Genomic DNA, 15,772 nt, shown 5'->3' on the forward strand with positions numbered 1-15,772 from the left:
TCTGGCTCTCTCCTGTCTCATTTCTCCTATTCTGGCAAAATCTCTTTCCTGCTATATCCCTCTCCCTCTCTCTGTTAATATGCTATGTTATGTGGCTCTCTCCTCTTTGGTATCTCTTATTCCGACCCTATCTCTTCCCTGATATACCCCTCTCCCTCACTCTGAGTTAATATGTTGTGGTCCGTCTCTCTCTCCTCTCTGGTATCTCTTATTCCGACCCTATCTCTTACCTGATATTTCCTTGTACGTCCCTCTCTCTGCGTTAATAGGTCTGTGACTTTCTCCTCTGTGATATCTCCTATTGCGACCCTATCTCTTCCCTGATATGTCCCTCTATCTGTTAATATGCTACGGTCTATGGCTCTCTCATCTCGGGTTTCTCCTATTCCGACCCTATCTCTTCCCTGATATTTGCTGTTACTTTTCTCTCCCTACGCTACAATGTGGTCCTCGGCTCTCTCATCTCGGGTTTCTCCTATTCCGACCCTACCTCTTCCGTGATAGGTCCCTCTCTCTGTTAATATGCTACGGTCTGTGGCTCTCTCCTCTCTGGTATCTCCTTTTCCGACCCTATCTCTTCCCTGATATTTGCTGGTATACCCCTCTCCCTCTCTCTGCGTTAATATGCTGTGGTGCGTGATTCTCTGCACTCTCCTAGCCTGACCCTGTCGCTCTCCCTCTCTCTGCGTTACTATTTTATGGTCTGTGACTTTCTCCTCTGTGATATCTCCTATTGCGACCCTATCTCTTCACTGGTATGTCCTATTATTTCCATCGCCCACTCTTGGTGCTAATGAGCTATGATCCATGGCTCTCTGGTATCTCCTTTTCTGCCCCTATCTATTTCCTGATATTTCCCGGTACCCACCCCCCCACGCTAATATGCCATGGTCCTTGGCTTTCTGGTATTTAGTCTTCTGCCCCTATCTCTTCGCTGGTATTTCCTGTCCTGTCCCTCTCAGCTGTTGGATACACACACCCTGCTGCGTCCCTCTCTCCACTTTCGCTACCTCTTTAGTTTTCACCTGCATTTCTCTCTGTCGTCCATTTTCATGCTTCATTCCTTTTCCTTGTCTCTTTCTCGCCCCTTTTGACTTGTTTCTTTTTTTCTCCGCTCCCTCCCTCTCCCCCACACCCCCTTTACTCGTGCACTGCCCTTTTTACCTGCCCCCACCTCTCCTTCAAGTGCCCACCTTTCCCAGGCCAGTAATGCTTTGCTGGAGTAGTGACTCCGCGTGAGAGTGTCTCTCTCTCTCTCTCTCTCTCTCACCCTCCCTCTTGTTCCTCGCCACCCTGCGGCCCGCCCCCTTCTTTTATGAGCTTCGAGGAAGTGGTGCAAAGTATTTAAAGATACTGAGCCGAGCCCCATTGGAGGCTGGCCGGGGCTCCGGGACCCGAGGTGTAATTAGAGTGCGGGGCGGGGGGAGGAGGGAAGGGAGGGGAGGAGAGGAGAGGGTTCGGCCAATGAGTCTGGCCCACTCGCCCTTCCCAAGTTGAGATGAGCAGACTGCTCACCTCGGCCTCTCACAGCAGCAGCGGCAGCAGCAGCAGACCTCCAGAACCCCAGGGAGCGCCATGGCCTCATCGATGCTCGAGGCAGGTAACTCGGCGCACTTCTTACTCTGCATGGGGTCCTAGATAGAGGTGGGGACGAGAGGGGTGGGTTCACACAGTACCTGTCCCCTCCCGGAGGCAATATGCACCCAGCGCCCAATACCGCGGAGCAGCCGGTTTCTACGCAGCCTGGGCAGATGAACCGAGGATTCGCCCAAGATCACAGACTCCGGTCAATTGAGGAAGCCGGGATTGAACGCCGTGTCTCCAGCTCCACGTTAGCCATATTCACCATCGGATTACACCACATCCCTGCCCGAATCCCCGAGCAGAATTAGCAGACTAGCCATAGCTTTTTTTCAATCTCCTTTATATTTTCTTCTGATGTGAAGATGGAAGTGTTCTTATTCCAGGGATTAGACCCGCTGGGGCTGACAGGTAAAGGGATGCTCCTCGTTGCTAAATGTTCGGAATGTAGGTAATACTTGTTCCCTGTGACACTTTAAACAATTATCCTTATACAATTCAATGCAATCGCATGTTTTAATAGACCGTGTAAGAGGTCGCTGTTTATAAGAACACGCGAGTTTGGTATCTAAGGGAGATGTAGTAAAGAGGGGCTCCCTTTATCTGCCCAGGATCACACTGTTCTGTCAAGTGAGGATTGGATCTCGGGTTTCGGGATGCTGTCACTTGGTGGGGGGCTGGGGTGGGACGTATTTAGTGTTAAGGGTCATGCTGCTTTATTAAGGGGTACCCGCTTGTAGATTTGCCCTGCACACAGCAAGAGGTCAATGTTGGTACTAGTCCCCGAACACAATGCATGTACTGGCGTGAGGTGGTCTTATATGCCACGAGTTCTTTATTTGAAAAACATCGCTGACTAAGTTCGCCATGAAAAGCTTCAACGAAAAGTTCGCGCGTGAGCATTGCTTCCAGAGTAAGGGCACCTCGACGAAAGCTCGCGTCGGGCGGAGGTTACAGTGTCCCATGGAAACGGGTCCTGGTGTCAGTGGTGTCCCCCTAGGTTGGCACCTCTGTGTGGGTGTTTGTAACTGAAGTCATGACAATGTGTGCGGCGCCGAGCTGTTTCTGTTATCAGCGGGGAATTCTAATCACAGAAATATATGGATTTCTGAAGTAAGCGAAAACCGCGGGGGGTCGGGGGGGCTTTCCTTCAGTGGTAAGAATGGAATGCTGCCCGTTACTCGCAGCGCTTTGAAGCGTCAGGCCAGTGGGAAGCGCTATATGGTGAAAGCATTGTGTTACTCGGGCAGTGGCAGAGGTTGAGAGGCTGGGACTTTGGAGGGGTGTACGCGAAGGCTTTTTTTGAGGGAGGGGCGGGATCATGCCTTCTGCGTGGCGGCGCACCGTGATACGAGGACTTGGGGAGATGTCCGTATCTGGGGAAGGTACTCGAAGGACGGGCTTCGGTTGCCTTCCTGCATTCCTGTGACCGGTAAGTAAACATGGAAATGGGTGGCAAGCACCGGGCACGCGTGTGTGTAGCTGAGCTCCTTTCTCACTGCAGGGCAGATTTCTGCTGCTTCTATGGTGACTCTCGCTGGCGCTATGGGGAGCGCGTGGTTCTCTCGGGGAACCCCTGGACTGCAAGCTCCCCATCGCATTGCTTATTTCTGAAAGTGGGGGGGTGGGGGTTGGAGCCCTCTAGGGTATTCCATTGAGGAGGGAATCTTGCAGCAAGGCTCCTTTCAGTGGACAGGGCCATGCATGGAGCCTTCTAGAATATTCGCTGATCCGTCGCGTAGAGAAGGACCCTCTGTGGCCGGGGAGAGAGGGGTCTTGCATGGCTAATTTCCTTGGAGAATGGCCCACAGGGTCTCTTAAATAATATTCTATAGTCGTTTCTTATCACAAGGACCATCTGCACTTTCTGACAGGGCCTGAAGACGCCACTCTTCCGAGAACATCTTGCCAGCCGTTGAAGGCCTCGCGGCACCCTACTAGCCTCTCCGAACTGCTTCTGAAAGTCTCCCGCCTTCAGTGTAACCCCTGGGTGTGTCCTCTAGGGAGCGCTATTCTTTGGTTCCCAGATAGGTTTGCACTTTATGAATCCTATACATTATAATAGTAAGTTATAGCAGAGCCCACAACTGTAGACAGTTGCCCTATGGGTTGATAGACTATAGTAATCATTCCCAGGAAACCTTTGCTCCAGCTGTCTGTCACATAGTCGCTGACATAGCAGTCATCTCTGTGCCTCAACACAATCCTCTGCATGACTTTTGCAATGTTGTATACTAGTCAGCTCTGCTAGCAATTGAATATGAACCTAATTCTAGTCATTATGTGCATGCAATGGGATGCTCTTTTTATGTTCATGTTTGCACAGACTATGGTCTTCTGAAGGGCCTTGGAACCCACAGCTCTTCACAACCTCAGCAGTGGCAGTAGGCACAGGGTGTGCCAAAAAATATATAAAAAAAGACTACATTTGAGGTGCTAACTTCAGAGATGGTGGGGGAGGGGTACACTTATTTGTGTGGGGGCATCCAACTTCTTTACGCATTCTAATAAGACTGTTCTAGTGCAGCTTCAATGTTACAGGCAATTAACTCTCTCCTTTAAGTCTGAAAGCACCCACTCCAGGAGTGCTGTGAGGATGGGAGGTCTCCTGTCCTCTCTCCACCATTCCAGACACTCCCCTTACATGCAAGTTCTTAAGCCCCTGTCATGACTTTAATTGCCTAAAAAATGTATGCAAATGAACGCAGGTGCTAACAATGAAATGCTTTAATTTGGTAATTGCTGGGCCTTTGTTCACAGTGATGCCGCGGTGCCTGGCTCTGTAGGTCCGCCAGGTCCAGTAAACATAGCCCAAAATACCCAGCAGGGACGCAATGGTGTTGCACTGCTGGTAGGCGCTATACACATACCAAATAACATAACATCAAATAGCATTAGGGTACTTGTTGAGCTCGAGGCGCTATACACATACCAAATAACATAACATCAAATAGCATTAGGGTACTTGTTGAGCTCGAGGCGCTATACACATACCAAATAACATAACATCAAATAGCATTAGGGTACTTGTTGAGCTCGGACCTAGCTTTGGGAAGCAGCTGAGCCCCATAGGGGGAAGCACACAGTGAGGGAAGCAGTGATACAAGGGGAGGCGGATACACACATAGCTCATTGAAACTTAAGGGGCGCCCAGCACAGGGGCGCTACAGATGGACTGAAATCTTGGCAGTGCTTTCCAGTTTCCACAAGCATTTTCTTATGGGCAGGAGATGCTTACTATCAGATCGACTGGTGATTGAACTCAGCTTGCACAAATGGCCATCAGATATGCATTTTGCACGCGTCACCCCTCCCGCGGCGCTGGCCCGGTGCTTTTCCTACGCGCTGTGGTTGGTGCAGCCTGCGGGAAGTCCTGCACATCTGCTCATTACTCGAGAACATAGGACGTTGCGGGTTTTTACTTCATTAACGCGCTGGCGAGGATCTAACGAGAACCTCAAAACTGTGGCTGAGATTGAAAAAACGCAAACTAGTTTGCCCTGATAAAGATCCGTGCCCCAGGGTCCCATAAAACGAAGAGCCGAAACATGGCGACGACTTGGGCCAGGCAAGCGCGGCCTCGCAGACACGAGCAGGCGTTCCCACGGACGCTCTGGAGATCGCTTCGGGGGCCAGGGCTGGTTTTCCAGTTTCTTTCAGATGCGGGCTTTTGCAGCGGGCAGGAGGGTGGGTTTAGTGGCCGGTGGGCCATAGAGAGAGCTTCAAAGAGACCGGGGGGAGAACCAGCTCGCAGAAAAGGACTCGGCCCGCCTGAAAGGCCCAGCGGGACGCCGAGCCCCTGAGCCCCGAAAGAAGCCAGCGGACTGTTTTTAATTTCTTTTAAGAGGAGCTGCTCTGAGACTGTAGGTAAGTTAATGAGGCCTCGTCCAGCTCCACTGCGCGGCGGACTCGTTCCTCTGCTGCAGAGTCCGTGTGAGGGACTGGAAAGTGTTGCACAAGCGCAGCGGCGCACAGGATGGGGACGTGTGCCGCTCAGAGGCGGCGCACTAACGAGGGTTGCTTCCCAGGGTCGGTGTTTGCTCTATAAAGCGAAAGCGAGCGGCGCCTTTTGTCTGGACGTTTCTTCCGGGGCATTTATGGTGTGTCAAATCTGGCCCCTCGCACATCCCTTTCTGTTTCGAAGCGCTTTAATCGCAGTGTTTCCTTACTACTGAACGGCATGGCTCTTATGCTGTCGACATCGCAAAGAGGAAAGACTGACGAGGCTCCTCGGATACTTGATTACGTGCTATGAATCTCTGCAGTAAACACGGGACCCACTGAGCTATATTACAATCTGGGGTGGGCGAATGGACGTAATGGGGGCATTGGCTCTGAAACCAGTGGGAGACCGTACAGCCTTTTACCCTTTTACACATGAACTGGAGGAGTCATGGCGGGGGAGCGTGCTCTGCTCCGGCAGCGGGCGAGAAGGGGCGTGCTGCGCGTGAAGCGTGGGAGGTATTTATCCGAGGCAATTGCTGGGGGCGAGGGAGGGCGGGGGGCACGTAGGAACCGGATTTTTGATAGTGGAAGGACCGGTGAATGACGTATAATAATAGTCCTCATTTGTGTTCTTACATAGGACGCCCTGGAGACCATGCAAATGACAGCCCGCGCAGGAACATAATAACATCACAGTCCTCCTTCTTCTAAGCGCTATAATGACATGTGTTATTATTGATCCATTTAATGGAGTAGTTAAATATGCCCTGCCATTCAAGCTACAAATCAACCCACCCTAGCACGCAGGGGCTGTTTCCTTGGCAATGCCGTTCTGCTCTGAGGGTAGATATGTGATAAGGAATGGCGCTGGTGCGAATTCACGCTCTCAGTTTCATTTTGTGCCAATCACATCGTGTCAATTTCATCGTAAAACCTTTCATTGCAGTGCAAATCCCGTGCCGTCAGTTACACCCGCAAATGTAGTCCTCGCTTGGGGCGGATGGCGGGCCTGTGCGGCTGGAGGCAGGGCGGTGCAGGCCGCCTGCCAGCACGTGCCGGCTTGACGTGACCTGGAGCAAAGACCAAGGAAGAGTTGGGGGTTTGCGAGGAAGGCACTGTACCCACTAGCTCATAAGCAGAAAGCAGACATGATCCGGGCATTGATTTAAAGGATCGTGCCCGCGGCTTGGGGCGTTTTTTTGGGGGGAGGGTGGGGGTGCTGTTGAGGGAATGCAAAGTGATGGGATCCCGCTATGGGCCAGGGTGCTCTTGTGTCGCTGTGAGCTTCCTCTGCCCCATGGGGTCGGCGAGTGAGGCTTTGCTGGAGGGGAGCGGTGCTTCAGTGCTTGCTAGGATGAGATGTGCTAGCTCCGAGGGAGGGCGAGATGTTCGATGTAGTAGAGCAGCGCAGTGCCTTGGCGGCGGCAGCAGAGTGAGATATGCCCAGTGTCCACTGCGTGTGTGTGTGGAGGTGGCAGAGGCCCTGCCCCAGTGCTCGTTCATTGCCAGGTTATTTGCCGGTTTTTTCTGTGCTGCACTTTGAAGGCAACTCCCCAGCGTGTGATCTCCCTCAGTCAGTGCCGAGGGCAGGCCAGGGTGAAGGACACACGCCGTGCATATCCGTGCCAGGCAGAGGCGGCTCTTCTCCGCCAGCTGAAGTAACTCCCGGTGCGCAGGCTGTGCTTTATGTGGGTAGGTGTAGTGTGCATCTATGTAGGTTTCTTTCACAAATCTTTATATCGCCCTCGGGTCGCTTCAAAGCGCGACAGGGGAAAAGGGAAGGGAAGGAGTGGTGGGCAGTAGGTGAAAGGGGAAAGAGGAGGGATGCGGCTAGAAGAGAAAAGAAAGTGTGATGGTAAAAAGAATCGGATCTGCCGGTGAAGTCCAAGTTAGGGCGCACGAGGAGGCAACTAGGAGGGCAGGGTAGTCTCGGCCCAGCAGATCTGCCCCTCGTACCGGCTGATACGTATTTCCTTAAAAGTCCCGGCTCCTCATCAAGAAACAGTTGAGGCCTTTCTCAGGGAAAGGGAGAGGGCAGCGTTTCTCAGCGTGCGGCAGAAACTATATGTAAGAGACAGATCGCTGCAGCCCCTCTCAGCAAGGGGTGGACGACACCACTGAGCCATGGACAGCACGAGCTCATTAAATGGCAGAAAGCGCTAACATGTCGGGATAGGCCGCACCATACACTTCTCACCAAGAAACAGCTATCGGTATAACCCACGCTTCTCACCTTTGGGACAGCTAGCACTGCACTGCTCACCCAGGGACAGTTAGCACCGCACTGCTCACCCAGGGACAGCTAGCACCTGCACAGCTCACCCAGGGACAGCTAGCACCGCACTGCCCACCCAGGGACAGCTAGCACCTGCACTGCTCACCCAGGGACAGCTAGCACCGCACTGCTCACGCAGGGACAGCTAGCATCGCACTGCTCACTACTGCACTGCTCACCCAGGGACAGCTAGCACCGCACTGCTCACTACTGCACTGCTCACCCAGGGACAGCTAGCACCGCACTGCTCACCCAGGGACAGCTAGCACCGCACTGCTCAGCCAGGGACAGCTAGCACTGCTCACCCAGGGACAGCTAGCATCGCACTGCTCACCCAGGGACAGCTAGCACACGCACTGCTCACCCACCTGCACTGCTCACCCAGGGACAGCTAGCACCCGCACTGCTCGCCCAGGGACAGCTAGCACCGCACTGCTCACCCAGGGACAGCTAGCACCCACACTTCTCACCAAGAGACAGCTAGCACCCACACTTCTCACCAAGAGACAGCTAGCACCCACACTTATCACCAACAAGCGGCTAGCAACTGCACTTCTCACCAAGAGACAGCTGGCACACACACTTTTCACCAAAGAGCTCCTAGAACCCGCACTTCCCACCCAGGGGCAGCTTGAACCTACACTTCTCACCAAGGAACAGCGAGCAACCGCACTTCTCACCAAGGAGCCGCTAGCACGCACACTTCTCACCAAAAGATCAGCAAGCACCTGCACTTCTCACCAAGAGACAGCTAGCACACACACTTTTCACCAAAGAGCACCTAGAACCCGCACTTCCCACCCAGGGGCAGCTTGAACCTACACTTCTCACCAAGGGACAGCGAGCAACCGCACTTCTCACCAAGGAGCCGCTAGCACACACACTTCTCACCAAAAGATCAGCAAGCACCTGCACTTCTCACCAAGGGGCAGCTAGCACCCACACTTCTCACACAGGGAGAGCTAGCACCCACACTTCTCAATAAGGGACACCTAGCATCACTTCTCACCAAGGGGCAGCTAACACCCAAACTTCTCATGGAGGGACAGCTAGCACCTGCGCTTCTCACTAAGGGACCTCTAGCATCCCTACCCATTACCTTCTCTGCCTGCCTAAACACCTGAGATTTGGGCTGTATAGGGCCTGCCGTTGTTATTTCTAAGCACTCTCATGATGGTTACTGGCTTGCATTGCATCTATAAATGAGCTTCCGGTGTAATAAAAGTGACTTAACCAAATGTCCCCTCAGTCACTTGATTATCCCTTGCATAATTTTCTTTCACCGAAGGCCTGACGAACAAAATCACCAGAAACACTGATTGTTTTGTTTATAGGAATTAGCCATTTGCCGGGCCCTGAGATCCTTTGCTAGGTGCTTACTAGTGGTATTTTGACATATACCGTACAAAAGACCCTTGCAGCATTCTGCAGTGCACCAGACCACCTCGAAGCAGCTGTTATCCAAGAGATGCACTACTGCTTCTTACCAGCGGTCACAAGGGACAGATGAGTGCATCGAACACTGAGCACTTTACAGAGATCTACAACAGTAGAGATAGAGAGGGGCCGCGTCTAGCAAGGGGGAATAAGAAGAGACGAACCCTCCAGGCACTTCTACACACTGGGGCAGGGTCGCAATGGAATTAATATCTCTGCAAGGGAGGCTGTGGCCCTTCTCAGAGGGATGCTAAATTGGTAGCATGCTTTTCCTTCAGTGTTACATTATAATTGTTCATTTATAACGTGCTTATTACCAACGAGTGGTTTCTAAGCGCGGGATCGGGATTCGAATCTGTGTTGCTGCGTTGTTTGGTTCCCAAGACAAACGCGTTGCCCCCGAGCTACCCTTCCTCCCCATGGACCCGTGACCACTTCCCTGGAAGCAGAGCCTGCTTTTCCTCAGAAGGGGCAATTCCAGTGTAAGGGTCAGTTCATGGACAGGGTTGAGGGCCCTGAAACTGGGGCAGATGACCAACGGACATGATAAACGCTCACCAGCAAAGCCGGGGTCTCCACTCCCAGAAAAGAAGCAATCCCTGCAGGCGAGGTCCCACATACACAGGCCCTGGAGACCCCCAAGACAGTAGTACTTTGTAACCACGGCAGCCCAAACTCCCCACATAATATGGAGAAATAGATCTGGGTCTGAAAGTCACTCGTAAAAGACCTACTTTGCGGAAAGTCGGGTAAATGCCGTCTCCTGCAAGGTTGCTCTTTCCCTGTCCATTGATGGGGGGTTGAGTGGGGCGGGCGGTTCCCACGCACATCTTCCCTCTGTGCAGCACCCTCTTTCCCCTTATTTACCTCACCAGCCTTGTCCCTTCTTTATTTCGGTCTCCCTTCTGCTGGCTCGAAGCGCAACGTACTGTGCAGCTCTCTTTTGCGCGTCCTGCTTTAGGCCAGGGGTCTGGAGACCACACTCGGAAGAAACATCCCTGGTAAACATTCTCATATCTTATCTCAGGGTTCTGGAACAAGCACCCCATCAAGTCGGTGCTGTATTAGAACGACACAGCCCTCAGGCAGGGTGTTCAAACCCCCATGACCCATTCCCCCTCTAAGATGGTAGAAGTGACCATATCCCTGCTATTGGCATGGCGCCACCATTGCAACGTGGTGAATTTCAGCATCCTGAAACAAGAATTGTCAAAGCCAACCGTTTTGGCTTTTGTGTAGGCATGGGACAGCCATCTGCCAGACGCTGCCCCAGACAGGGCTGGAAATTGGTGTGAGTTCCTGGACATATGATAGCAGTGCATGGTAAATGCATAGCCAACTCCTATGCATTAGCCAAAACTGTTGCATTTTCCAGTGCTTGCTTTTTTACAGGTGTTCAGTTCTAGGGCACACATATTTCTTATAAATCAAGTGCCCAAGGCACCATTGGTTAAGATTTTTTTTTAAACCAGTAGCACATCGTAAGATTCAATTAATACATTAACTCTAAGAAGACTGCTCTAAATTAGCACTTGCGGGCCCTTTACCATGCAGTTTGATGTTGCTGCTTGATAGAGCTAGCTCAGAGAGATCCCAGGAGAATATGCTTTGAATGGAGAGGTACAAGAATGGCAGTGGGGATTATCATGGATGTGGGCAGTCACTGGATGGTTAAACACCCCCCCCCATCTGTATGCCAATGCCATAGTTTCGGTTTATTGGTGACACATAAGCCACCTAATAGCCAAAGTATAAAATGAAGACATAGCGAGACAGTTGTACCAGGCCAGAGTCGGAAGAATGTGGCCATATTAAGCCACCTGCACGTCCTGATTAGCCCAATGTGCAGCCGAGGGTCTCGTTAGGCCTGCCTGCTTTCACCCCGTGTATCCAGGACAGCGCCAGGCGGATAGCTGTTGCCCGTTGCCTCTGTTTATTGCCGGTGAGAGGGCGCAACCACACAGCGCCAGTCACCACGCATATTTACACGGCATGCGGCCCTTTCTCGAGGCATCCTCCTGGACACAAGCAGAAGCTTTGAGGTTGCACTTTTCAATGAGGCGTACCTGCTTTTTAGATTCGGTGATTACAAACAGAGCTCTGAATTATTATTGAAAAAGGCAGTCTCCCTGCTCACTGTTCTCAGAGAGGCACAGCTCCACCTCACTGATGAGGCCCAACAAGGCTGAAACACGTGTATGGGGTTGCTGCTGGTACTCTTATTCAGAGAGGAATTGCCATAGCATTTCGCTGCCCATGTGGGTTGGACAAAGACTGATGTGTAAATGGATATTTCCCATCTGTGAAAGGTACAGTGAGCCAAAAGCAATGGCTGCGAACTCTCAAAGTGGTTAATAACCACTGAACAGGTTATCATGCCTTGTTCTTTCGAGAGAGGGGTACCTGCTACCTTTGTTGTATTTTTAGAGCTCTGAATTATTTTACTATTTATGGGTAGCTGGCCCACTAGCGGCACTTTAAAGGTGACTGTCGGACAAACATGTCCATCTCGCGAGAAGTAATCAAGAATCACAGACCAATGTTGCCCTATCTGTGACTAGGCAGTGTGAGGCTAGTTAGAGTGTAGCAGATAGAATGGGCTGTAAGAGTTGCTGCCGTTCCTCTCTGTTGAGCAAGAAAGGGCGCCAGGATTGGCGCCTGATTGGAGTGATTGATGTGAGCTGTGAGCGGACCAGGCTCTTACTTCAGGGCCTGCAGGCGGCCCTTCACCTCCATCACGTGCAGCGCGTGCACCTTGCCTTCTCACCCCATCATCACAGGGTTAGTGGCGTCCCGGCTCGGACGTACCAAAGCGGCACCCTGAGCGTGCGAACACACGCATTCCGGAAATGCGCCCTCCCACTCTGGCATGTCACATTCCACACGTCCAGAACAGAGCCTACCTGGAAGGTCACCGTGTATACTGCCTGGATGCCGCCAGCTCACAGGTTTAGATCATAATAGTTCTGCAAGTGGCACGAGGTGGGATCTTCGGCAACAGAGCTGGCCTTTAATCAGTTCATTGTACTGTAGTTGTATTTATATAGCGCCATTTCCCCATGTGTATGGCCTCCATACGCTTTGTGGTTGGCGCGCCCTTGGACTGAAGTCCATGTATGGTAAATTCGGAAAATGCGTGTGTGCTGGTGGTTGTATTTCTTTCTGTTGCACCTTTGTGAGCCAATCAGCTCTAGGCGTTTGCTTTTCTTAAATGAATTCATGGAAGGGCAAATAATTCAATTGCTTATTTACATACTGTGCACCACAGACTGAAACGGCTCTTGGTACTTGAATAGTCTGTGTTCCGTCTGAACAAGGCAGTAACATTGGACATTGGAAGCATGTAAAGCAGCCAGGATCCAGCGCTGACGACAACAGGCCAAATCCAGGCCTCGTTAGGGGGCAGATAAGCCGCCTCAGTCTCTGGCTGGCATCGGCGACCGCGCCTGTAAAGTGACGCAGAGCGTCACTACGACAGCGTCATTACGACAGAGCGTCATTACGGAACCGCAGCAAATCGACCACTTTGCAGCAACATCGCACCACGTGCCCCCACCTGGTCCGGTGGGCTTACCAGGGGGTTATGAGAGGCGGCATGTTGCTTTTAATCTCCATGGGGAATGTTTCAGAATTGTTATTCCACTATTCTAACAAATTGTGTTGGTAAGTGGGTGTTTAACCTCTAGCTTTTTGTTGGAGGTGAAACTTCCACCATATCACAGCGGAGCAGTAAAGATGCAATAAAGTGGCGGTAACGGAATTAACCACCACATTACCGCCCTCATAATGAGGCTCATTATCTTTACCTACCTCATTTTTTGGATCTTTGGGGGGGGGGGTTCAGTGGAGACAAACAGTGAACACCTGATTTGGAGTACGTTCTAGGGTTCCAGACGATCTCCGGGTCCATTGGGGGCCGCCTTTCCAGTTCTGGGCTCTGCTTTCACTAACCGGTGTAATCTGGTTCTGTTCAATCTGTTTAGGCGAAGTGAACCCAAACAGCGCAACTGCGAATCTATTGTTTTGTTAAATGACAGCCCAGCAACGTAAACACAGCAACCCTGACTGCAAGTGGCCTGTCCTCCGGCTGCTGCCAGCATGGGGGCGTCGCAGAAGCAGCTTTCGGGGAGTGTTATGGTGTTTTGTGGCGTTATGCGAGAAAGAGCCCTTGACTGCCGTTTCCATGGCCTCCAAGTGGTTGCGGACTGTCCGGGAGTTCGGCAGACAGTAAGTAGCCAGAGCACACAGGACGAACGGCACAGTGTAGGAGAAAACTTTGCATGATGCTATGGGCCCGATTCATGGAATATTTACCCTGTTCAAAGTGACTTAGAAACTGCCGACACAAACCCCGATTCATGGAACCGTGCAAAGTGTATTTTTGCAGTGCAAAGTCATTTTGAACTGCAAAAAACACTATGCGATGGCTTTGGCGGGACTTTGCAGGGCAAAAATACACTTTGCACGGTTCCAAGAATCAGGGTTTGTGTCGGCAGTGCAAAGTCACTTTTCAGCAGTGCAAAGTCACTTTGAACAGGGCAAATATTCCATGAATTGAGCCCTATGTATTTTCGATTGCATGTAAAGGACCATTTCTGGCAGAGATGGCGCGTTTTATAACATTATATGTTGCCGTTTTATGCCTGGGCTGTGGGCTGCTGGGCGCTCTGCTATGTGAGTGCATTTGCGTTTCTCAATCGACTAATATTGGAGGTTGCAGCACGGGCTGGAGCGAGTACAGTAGAGGATTCGGCAATACTTTACAGGCCCATGGGGTAAGCATCGCGTTCTCCTCCCTTGGTGCGTGTGCATGGCCATCACCAGGACCCCGTGTGTGGAGGACTGCAGACCAAACTGCTCTCGCGCACCTTTGTCGCTCCGTCAGAACGAAATGGCCGAATGTGAACATCAGACACGCGCGCCACGCTTCTTTAGTAGGGCTGTACCGAACTTCGGCTTCGAGTCCCTATTCTGCCGAAGTTCGGCTGAAATACAGCTATCCGGCTTCGGCAGAATAGTTTCTGTTTAGGGACTCGAAGCCGAAGTCCACTTTCTATGATTAGCTGCCCTCTCCTGTTTGGGAGATGACAGCCAATCATAGAATGTTTGACAGTGTTCAGGCTGCAGAAGCCAAACAAGCTGTTTGCCTATTGGCTTCTGCAGTCTGACCACAGAGGAACCAGCCTAACGTGTTGAAATAGGAAGCGAGGGAAGGGAACAGTTCTTCCCGTCCCTCACTTCCTATGCCAGCACCCGGACTCAATCACCAGGTAAGTGACGCCCCCCCCCCCATACCCCCTCATCACGGTGAGGCCGCGGGGCCTCAGGGAACCCCCGCGGCCTCACCGCAATAATGTTCTGTTTGTCGGGCCACCGGTGCAAAGCCGGTGGCCCGACGTTTATTTTGCATTGGGGGGCCGCTCCTACAGGAGCGGCCCCCCCAGACTCATGAGGCCGCCGGGGCACTTTGCCGACCCCGGCGGCCTCGGTGCCCCCCATCCCCCTCACCACGGTGAGGCCGCGGGGCCTCAGGGAACCCCCGCGGCCTCACCGCAATAATGTTCTGTTTGTCGGGCCACCGGTGCAAAGCCGGTGGCCCGACGTTTATTTTGCATTGGGGGGCCGCTCCTACAAGAGCGGCCCCCCCAGACTCATGAGGCCGCCGGGGCACTTTGCCGACCCCGGCGGCCTCGGTGCCCCCCATCCCCCTCACCACGGTGAGGCCGCGGGGCTTCAGGGAACCCCCGCGGCCTCACCGCAATAATGTTTTGTTTGTCGGGCCACCGGTGCAAAGCCGGTGGCCCGACGTTTATTTTGCATTGGGGGCCGCTCCTACAGGAGCGGCCCCCCCAGACTCATGAGGCCGCCGGGGCACTTTGCCGACCCCGGCGGCCTCGGTGCCCCCCATCCCCCTCACCACGGTGAGGCCGCGGGGCCTCAGGGAACCCCCGCGGCCTCACCGCAATAATGTTCTGTTTGTCGGGCCACCGGTGCAAAGCCGGTGGCCCGACGTTTATTTTGCATTGGGGGGCCGCTCCTACAAGAGCGGCCCCCTCAGACTCATGAGGCCGCCGGGGCACTTTGCCGACCCCGGCGGCCTCGGTGCCCCCCATCCCCCTCACCACGGTGAGGCCGCGGGGCCTCAGGGAACCCCCGCGGCCTCACCGCAATAATGTTTTGTTTGTCGGGCCATGTCGGTGCAAAGCCGGTGGCCTGATGTTTATTTTGCATTGGGGGGCCGCTCCTACAGGAGCGGCCCCCCCAGACTCATGAGGCCGCCGGGGCACTTTGCCGACCCCGGCGGCCTCGCTGTGAAATGTGCCTCACCCCTTGAGCACGGTGAGGCCGCGGGGCCACAGGGAACCCCCGCGGCCTCACCGCAATAATGTTCTGTTTGTCGGGCCACCGGTGCAAAGCCGGTGGCCCGACGTTTATTTTGCATTGGGGGGCCGCTCCTACAAGAGCGGCCCCCCCAGACTCATGAGGCCGCCGGGGCACTTTGCCGACCCCGGCGGCCTCGGTGCCCCCCATCCC

At 53.0% G+C, this 15,772-nt stretch overlaps 1 protein-coding gene across 4 annotated transcripts in view; it reads left to right on the forward strand.

Annotated features, from left to right (window-relative positions):
* Positions 1-1,451: 1,451 nt before the first annotated feature.
* The window catches only part of SP7 (Sp7 transcription factor), a 65,622-nt gene continuing 51,301 nt past the window's right edge, over positions 1,452-15,772 (forward strand). Inside the window, exon 1 of one of the 4 annotated variants that reach the window (XM_069653316.1) lies at positions 1,452-1,600. In XM_069653316.1, the coding sequence (XP_069509417.1) occupies positions 1,499-1,600 (102 nt within the window). In that variant the 5' untranslated portion in view covers positions 1,452-1,498. Of the gene's footprint in view, positions 1,601-2,917; positions 3,014-5,309; positions 5,449-15,772 lie in introns of those variants that run through there. The other 3 variants (XM_069653317.1, XM_069653318.1, XM_069653319.1) reach the window with 3 other exon arrangements.

The sequence above is a fragment of the Ambystoma mexicanum genome, chromosome 3q (genome assembly GCF_040938575.1).
Source record: "Ambystoma mexicanum isolate Mex_15411 chromosome 3q, UKY_AmexF1_1, whole genome shotgun sequence".
NCBI lineage: Eukaryota > Metazoa > Chordata > Amphibia > Caudata > Ambystomatidae > Ambystoma > Ambystoma mexicanum.